The 8,892-nt window shown below is 36.7% G+C and overlaps 1 protein-coding gene across 2 annotated transcripts; it reads right to left on the bottom strand.

Annotated features, from left to right (window-relative positions):
• Nucleotides 1-1,707: 1,707 nt before the first annotated feature.
• Nucleotides 1,708-4,438, bottom strand: LOC132115176 (CMRF35-like molecule 5). Of its 2 annotated transcripts, none has more exons than XM_059523571.1 (7): nucleotides 4,090-4,438; nucleotides 3,395-3,727; nucleotides 3,199-3,288; nucleotides 2,977-3,072; nucleotides 2,752-2,856; nucleotides 2,465-2,490; nucleotides 1,708-2,243 (listed from the first exon to the last, which is right to left on the bottom strand). In XM_059523571.1, exons 1-7 carry the CDS (start codon nucleotides 4,124-4,126, stop codon nucleotides 2,067-2,069), a joined length of 864 nt encoding a protein of 287 aa, XP_059379554.1. In that variant the 5' UTR covers nucleotides 4,127-4,438; the 3' UTR covers nucleotides 1,708-2,066. The 2 variants fall into 2 exon arrangements, with proteins under 2 accessions (XP_059379554.1, XP_059379555.1); XM_059523572.1 differs by having other exon boundaries at nucleotides 2,977-3,060.
• Nucleotides 4,439-8,892: the final 4,454 nt, after the last annotated feature.

Genomic DNA, 8,892 nt, shown 5'->3' with positions numbered 1-8,892 from the left:
AGATGTCTGATGATTACAGAAAAGAACCGTGCACTCACAGTATTAATCAAAGAGTATCTTCCATCTGAGATGACCTGATCAGTCTTTGCACTTTTAATCATAACATCATTAGAGTAACAGGGATGACGACAAAAGTACTTGGGTGTATATTTATTGTCATTTCGATATGAACATCTGATCTCCACCGATTCACCCACTGTTCCCTCATAAACATTTCCAGACTTCATCAACACACCGGTCAAAACTACGTAGAGAAAACACAGTCAGTTTTCAGTTGGGTTAAACACTTACAGAAAAATAATTTAATACATTTTGACCCATTAAAATTTCAAAAACAGAAACAATCATCAGACAACAAAATCCAAAAGAGTTCTCAAAAAATCTTCAAACGCAGTTGCATTATGTGTTTTATATTGATGGATGGGATGCTCATCTGTAAATTTCTAAATATAACTTATAGATCATCATATTGTTATGCAAAATAAATCCATTATAATCAATATTTGGTATGTCTATCAAACAGAAAATATTATGGAAATGAATGGAAAATGGAAAGAAATGGAAAAATAAAACATTTTACCTTTGAAAAGACACAGAATCTTCATAAGAGTTTTCATTCTCCCTGATATAATCTCCATCTTAATACATCCGTATATAGGATTTATAAAGAAACTATAAACAAACAATAAACTGTGACGCTCAGTAGAAGTTTTCTGCTTGCTGTTTCTCACACTGCAGCTGGCAGATGAACTGAAAGAGAGAGAGAGAGAGAGAGAGAGAGAGAGAGAGAGAGAGAGAGAGAGAAACCTCTGTATGTTGTTAGAGGCAAGAGAGAGCGAGAGCGAGCGACTATACGCAAAAACCAGATGCAGTCAAACATAATATTGCACAGCACACAATTCTGAAATCAACACAAAACAAAGACTTAAAAGTGCAGTGTGTTCTGTGATTAATTGCAGCTTCTTCCAGAGATATGGTTGATAAAACCCTGTGAAGAGGAACAGCCTCAGTATTGTAACACCTAAACTATTTCAGTGTCTTCACACTAACTAAACTCAGACAAGCACTGCTAACACCCAACACTTCTTTTAAAAACATTTCTGTGTCAAAGCAACAAATGTGATCCTGGACCACAAATCCAGCCTTAAGTGCATATTTTGTTGTTGTTTTTTTTGCAAAATTTAGTAAATAAGCTTTTTAATGATGTATGGTTTGTTAGGGTAGGACAATATTTGGTCGAGTTACAACTATTTGAATATCTGGAATCTGAGGGTGCAAACAAGTTGTCCAAATGAAGTTCTTAGCTATGCATATTACTAATCAAAAATTAAGTTTTGATATATTTATGATATATATATATAATGTACAGCGCTCTCTTCCACCTTCAGTACCCATGGGTGAAGTGCCCATGAGCAAGGTACTAAACCCCCAATTGCTCCCCGGGCACTGGAAAAAGTAGCTGCCCACAGCTCTGGGTGTGTGTTCATGGTGTGTGTGTTACCTACTCACTGCTGTGTCTGTGCACTTGGATGGGTTAAATGCAGAGCACCAATTCCGAGTATGGGTTACTAACTGGCAAAAAAAATAAAAAAAATAAAAAAAACATCTTTACTTAATATCCTAATGATTTTTGGCATAAAAATCTATATATTTTTTTATAGTTATTAGCATGAAGCCATTCTCTCTTCTTCTTGAAGAAAATTATTTTTATTTGTTTAATATAGAGATGCTTGGGCAAAAGGAAGTCTTATAATATTATTACAAACCATCTGGCTAAAATGAGAAAACGTTATAAGAAAAAAGATTTACTACTTTAATCCCATCTTCAGTTAAGTCAGACAGACAAAAGAAAAACTGTTACATAAATACCCAAACAATATATAGCCCTTTTTTTCTTTTCTTTTTTTTGCCAGCTTTGCAGTTTAATTTCATAGCATGGCCAATGTGTTAACAACAGGATGTTTGCAGGAGGGTTTTATCATGCTGATCAGATACACAATCTCATGTCAACAGGGTTTTTCGAGTGGCATCTTTGATGAGAGAATGACACCGACAGTCATTTGTCCTCAGTGGTGTGTGATACGTGAATACAAACCTTTCACATCATTCTGAGGTGCAGGATCACAATGCTGCACGGTGGAATATATAATAGAAGAATCGCCATTTCTAGCTGGACCAGCCGGACTGTTCTCCGCAACAATTTCATCATAGAGGTGATGAACATCATATACAGTCTGAGAGACCTGATGAAAGACAAAGAGACATAAGTGTTGACATACCAAAACATATTTAGCAAATTCAGTGTACAGCCAACATGTTTACCATAATCATATTAAACAACTAGCTTTACTACAACAAAGCAAATGTGTTCATGTATATAATCTTGATCAGTTCATACAGTTTGCAATCATATATGCTGATAATTTAGGGTAAAAGTATGTATAAAGAGCAGATGTTTTTATACCTGGTTGAGATCTGGTGAATCCTGAACTGGATTTTCAGGGAGAGAAAAATGAAAAATGACCATAAACATGATGATACTGTAAAACCCAGTCACGGTGACTTAAATTGCAACAGTGATCTGAAGAAAATAAGACATGATATCATGGCTAAATAGCCATCAGTCACACATGCTCAATATTTTATTTTTTAAAACTGACGCAATGGGGATTTTTTGATAACTTATTATTTGAAATATTTGATAGTCTTTCATGAAACTATCAACTCATTATTGAGTGTGTGCGGTCTTACATCTGGACTTTAATTCTGATCTTTTCCTGCAGAGAGACACTAACGCCACAAGAACCCCAAACACCAGCAGCACCAGAACACCTGCACACACCACAGGTATGCTGACTGAGATAAAAAGAGAAAAGAATAATCATTAAATATTCGAATATGTTAACAATGTTATACAATGCTGCAAACATATTATAACTGTCGTGTTAAAATACACGCAAAAAATAACTCCGTTACCGGAGTCTATTTCCAGTGGTGTAGATTCCTTTGACTGGACTGTTGATGATGTTGGTGAGAACTGCTCATATGAATCAGATTTATCTGAAAGAGAGACTGAGAAAAAAAGAGAGAATCACATATGATAATAAATACAAAATTTCCTTACTAAATTGAATACATTTTCATTTTTACAACCTAATTTATAAGTATTGTTGTGAAACTGATCATTAATTTGCTGACTGGATGTATCTGTAGAGGTGAGTGTTGTTGTCCATATATGTGTTATTTGTGTGTTTTCAGGGGTGTGTGTAGATCTGTTCACAGGAGCTGCTGAGAATAGAATAGAAAAAAGGGAATTTAACATTTTTGTGAAATTTTTCTTTGGGAAGATAAATGTATATGCTGTTATTCACAAACTGTTTGCATAAATACCCACCTGGACGGACAGACAGATGAACTTTATTCTTTGTATCACTGAACCATTTATCAATTCCACAGTAATAAACACCAGAGTCTGTGAGTCTGAGATGTCTGATGGTTACAGAAAAGAACCGTGCACTCACAGTATTAATCAAAGAGTATCTTCCATCTGAGACGACCTGATCAGTCTTTGCACTTTTAATCAGAACATGATTAGAGTAACAGGGATGACGACAAAAGTACTTGGGTATATATTTATAGTCTTCTCGATATGAACATCTGATCTCCACCGATTCACCCACTGTTCCCTCATAAACATTTCCAGTCTTCATCAACACACCGGTCAAAACTAGAGAAAACACAATTAAAAATGTCATTACTTCATACAGACAGACAGTATACAGACGGACATCAGATAACTACAACTGAAACAGTTGAGATGCACTCACATTCACATTAAAGAGATTAGTTTAAAACATTCTCTAATAACCAAAGTGACTGTCTTAAATGCTTTCTGAAGTGCTCACATAATTCAGGCAAGATCCAATTACACTGAAAAAAAAAATGTATTACATGAGTTTGTTTGTAAAACACTTATTTAACTTAATATTTATCATTAGGATATTTCACTTCAAAGGTCACAAAGTTCATGCATTTCCTGTTTTAACATGGCATAATGACCGCAGTACGAGCAGGAAAAAAAGTATTTACCTACAAAAACAGAGAGAATCTTTAGATGGACTTTCATTCTCCTCAATTTACGACATCCTCTTTAAGCAAAATACAGCATAAAATCACAATGATAACACAATAAAATCTGCATACTGTCTCTCACATGTTAGTTCAATCAGTTACTGGAAGAACAGTGCTTCTGAGAGAAAAAGAAAGGAAAGAGAGAGAGAGCGACTTACCCACGAAAGAAGGAACCAATGACCGTTCAGCGGTGGGACTTAGATGGCTGCAAGGGCAAACACATACTGTAGCAGTTTTCGGCTCAGGAAGGAAATGAAGGTAAACAGCAGTGGAGTTGACACTTTTTGTCACTGATGAATTTACAAGTACATATGTATTACTGCCATCGTTAATCTTGCAGAGACGGCGAGCTTGAGCGGGGAGTTCTTTGGCGTGAGTGAGCAGGAGTAAGTATTCTGATTAATTATTTTGTATAGTATTTTAAAATGTAACGCCAGTACGTCATATTAAGTTAATGCATACTATTAAGAAGTTATGTAAAATTATGTTCAAGAACTGATATGAATTCATACCCAATAGTTATTTAACCGGCCAGGGATCGAATATTTTATTTAAATATAATTAAATTTTTGATGCACATGATGTTGTATAACGTTAATGGGCACCGAATATAATCACAAAATGGCATTAACTGTTATCTACACATCTACATCGCAAGAGAAATGGACGAATCAGTCATATAAAAAAGTTATTCAGTAAATCGCTTGGACAAAAGCGTCTGCTTTGGCCTGTTAAATAACATATAGATAATAAATGGACAATAACGAATGTCACCAATAACATCTATAACTAATGGTTGCCCTTTTCATTTTTCTTTCCTCATAGGTACAAATACAAACTTTTCTTCTGCTAACACCAGAAAAAGAAGAAAGAAAAAAAACTAAAACCATGGCTAACTACGCTACCAACAAAGGTAAGTCTTATTAATATAGTATCATTTAGAATATATAGTATAAACTATGGAAAGCAACACTGTAAGAGAGAATATAATAATAAATTAACCCCAAATAATTTGTGTTTTATTGCATATTTGCATAGACTTTTTTTCTGTTTTGTTCGGATATAAATAAATCAATGGCCAGAGACAAGTTACTTGTGTGTTAAAAACTGTTTATTCATACTGACAAAACAGTGTTTTGATTGTGATTGCTGTATGCTGTTAACAGGTCCAGTGATTTGGATCACCGGGGGTAGCTACATTCGTCGTGGGGAAGAGAGGGCCAGAGAGACCGTCAGGGCCAATCTTGGCCTAGCGGCCAAGGTTTACTGGTTTGGCTGGGGTGGACTTCGATGGCACGGACTCCTTCCTTTCTTCTACCGGTCCCTCAGAGGAAGAGCAGCCCCGGATGTCCTGCTGATTCCCTGCGGCGGGAACGACTTGGGATGCAGGAAGAGCATCGATCTCGTCGCAGTGATGAAGCAGGATCTGCAACATCTCTATCGGCGTTTCCCTCAGATGACCATTGTGGTGTCTGACATCTAGTGTTGGGAAAGTTCACTTTCTACATGAACTAGTTCAAAGTTCAATTCACAAATTTTAAAATGAACTAGTTCAGTTCATAATTCAAACTACAAAATTTTGAACTAAAGTTCACAGTTCCAAAAATGAACTAGTTCATAGTTCTTTTTTTCCATACGTTGCTGCGAGCTATTATTTTTCAAAATTATTGCCACAGCCCATATAGAATCACAGACAGCAATTATTTTATCAGTTTTAACAATGAAGCTATGCGTCAGATTTCATCTTCATATCCAATTTTGAATCCTTATCCAACCAGGGTTTACATTAGCATTGAGGGGACAGCATTTCCCCATTGTTGCTTTAATGCTTTGTCTCCCATTCTCACCAACCTTGTTATAAACATCATAAAATTCTTTTAAATGATCATACGCCTTCTTGCTACATGCTGCTGTCGTTTGCTGTTTTTTTTTTTGATGACGCGTCACGCATGCGGTGGACGGCGGTGTGACACTGGTGGCTGGTGTTGCCAGATTGGGTGTTTTCCCGCTACATATTAAGACCCGTTTACGGTGTGTTTTAGCCGGGTTTTCGCCTGGAAGGCTCTATAGAAATCTGGCACCCTATTGAACGAAGTTAACCTGAGAGAGCGTGCCGTTCACAGACACCAGAATGAACGAGTTCACAGTAACGTTCATCAGGCATTAATACAGCACGTTCAGTTCACGTTCGCCCAAAATATGAACGAGTTCATGAACAATCGTTCAATGAACGCGTTCAGGCACAACACTGCTGACATCACCCAGAGACGTCGGTGAAGATCGGGCCTTCCGGGGAAAATTGACAAGTCCCGTAAATGGGTGAACAGTGTCATGGCTACCTTTGTCTTGGGAATGCAGGGGGGTATTGTGCATCACCCTCAAATTGTATTTAACAAGCCTCAACTGTTCCTAAGGGACGAAGTTCATTTATCACCTAGGGGTAATGATATTTTTTTAAATAATTTAGCTGAAGGCTTGAGAGTCTTAATCCAGAAGGGGTGATGCTGGATTAAAACTCTCAACATGTTTTTAACTTGAAACAGTTGAAGATTGTTAAATTGTTTTGGGGTTGTGTATGTGCCTTTTGTCTTTAGTTTAATACATGTTCACATTGGTAGACATAACACTGTTCAATAGTCACTGCTCTTTCTCCCCCCACCCTTCTTTCTCCCCTCCGTGCCATTCGTGTATCACCCTAGCCATCCACCCCATGGCCTCTCACTTTTCTTCCCCACGAGGAATGTAGCTAGAGAGGGGATCAGGATTTAAAAAAAAAAAGTATTACTTTTTTAAAAATGATTGAATATTTATTATCAAAACACACAGTAGACACTTCAAGTAGACATACTTTGACAGAAATGTCATGTGGTTTTATTACTTATGGTTTAGAACTTCGTAATGATACATATTCAGTCAGTAGCCTTCACAGTGAATATTGATAAGGGAGATGTCAAGACACCTTTAGATTACATTAGATTTATCTTTATTGTCAATGTGTAGAGTACAAGTACAGAGACAATTCAATGCAGTTAGTGTCTAACCAGAAGTGCAAAAAAAGTGTGGTATAGACGTAGTGTATTATAAACAGTAAATGACATGAATGTAGTATACAGTTAACCTAGTGGTACGGTTTACAGTAAGGAATAAGGATGTTCATTTCAAATTTATTTGTATAGCGCTTTGCACAATACATATTGTTTCAAAGCAGCTTTACAGAAAATGCATTTCAGAAATGTATTAATTTAGTGCATAACATATCGCCTTGAATGATGATCAGAAGTTTCCAAGGTCGAAGTATCACGGCTTTCCAGAAATAAGGGCTCAGACTAGCCAGGTGTATATAACGTTACGTTAAGTGCAAGCAAGCTGAAATCGAACGCTCAATGACGCATCAGAATAAACTCACATATGTCTGTGTGTGTGTGATTTTGGAAATCAAATCATATTGTATAGTAATAACATAATATAATGTAATAACATAATATAATATAATAATATTATAATAATTATATATCAAATAATATTATGCTATATATAATTACAATATGACATCTTACATTAAAACATTATAGGCCTGACAAAAGAAGTGGCTAAAATCGGCTTTTATTATTATTATCGACTCTGAAATTATAGCCTATTTTAGGATTGTAATCTATTGCCTTTCTGCAGTACTTAGTATATATAAACTTTATTACAGGCTCTAGACCCAACAACAAGACAAACAACATACCAGAAGGAATAGATACATAAACACATAAAAAAACATACTTTGATTCATGAGAGTCTTAACAGGCACCCATACCAATGTTTCCACAAATATGATTGATATCTAACCGAGCTGCACCAAGGGCTTGTTGGCATCATTATAATACAGTTTTGAGACTCATCAAGTCGGGACATGAACTTAAACATTAGGTTCCTCAAGAGAGCCTGTAAAGTGCTTAGCCCTGAGTCACAAAAGAGCTTACTTGCACTGCTACTCCTGGGCTTTTCTAGCAGTATCCTCAGGCAGTCATTATATGCTACCTGAAGTTTGCGCATGGTCTCCTTTTTGTAGTTGACCCACAATGGGGCTGCATACATAGGGGTGCAATATACACGAAACAATCTCACTTTTACACCATCAGAACAGTGATGGAATTTCCGGACTAACATGTTTGCTTGAACGTACAACATTCGTCTCTGCCTATACATATCTGCATCATCTTCCAACCTGTCAGTGATGATGTGCCCAAGATATTTTGTACAGTAAGATACACAGAGGGATTGTCCTGACAGGTAAAACATTGGAAAATGCAGCTTCTGATCCTCCTTGGTCCTACATATCAATACAACACTCTTTCTTGCATTGTACTTTATATCAAACTCAACCCCATACTCAGAGCATATATCTAATAGCTGCTGGAACCCAACAGTGCTGGGGGACATAATAGCCAAATCATCTGCATACATCAGATGGTTTAACAGAGTGTTCCCTATCAGACAACCTGTCTTACACTTCCCTAACTGTTTTGACAGGCTGTCCATGTATAGGTTGAACAGAGCTGGAGACAGAAGTCCCCCCTGCCGTACTCCATTGCCTACACTGAAGGGTGAGGATAGGCTGTTTCCCCATTTAACTTGCATATTTTGTTTGGCATACCAGTAAACCAGGATACGTATGATGCATCCAGGCACACCCCTAAGCTTGAGTTTGGTAAACAGCTTATGGTGATTTACCCTGTCAAATGCCTTGGAGGCATCAATAAACCCTAGAAATAT

Source organism: Carassius carassius, chromosome 34 (assembly GCF_963082965.1).
Source record: "Carassius carassius chromosome 34, fCarCar2.1, whole genome shotgun sequence".
In the NCBI taxonomy this organism is placed as follows: domain Eukaryota; kingdom Metazoa; phylum Chordata; class Actinopteri; order Cypriniformes; family Cyprinidae; genus Carassius; species Carassius carassius.
Note: the sequence above shows the minus strand (reverse complement) of the source record. Positions and strands in the feature narration are given on the sequence as shown.

Excerpts from the sequence above, each read along its gene's own strand:
- LOC132115176 (XM_059523571.1), bottom strand. The coding sequence starts at position 4,126 with ATGAAAGTCCATCTAAAGATTCTCTCTGTTTTTGTAG. Across the intron at positions 3,728-4,089 it reads GATTCTCTCTGTTTTTGTAG|TTTTGACCGGTGTGTTGATG; the intron begins GTAAATACTTTT and ends TGTTTTCTCTAG. Across the intron at positions 2,857-2,976 it reads ACCACTGGAAATAGACTCCG|TCAGCATACCTGTGGTGTGT; the intron begins GTAACGGAGTTA and ends TTTTTATCTCAG.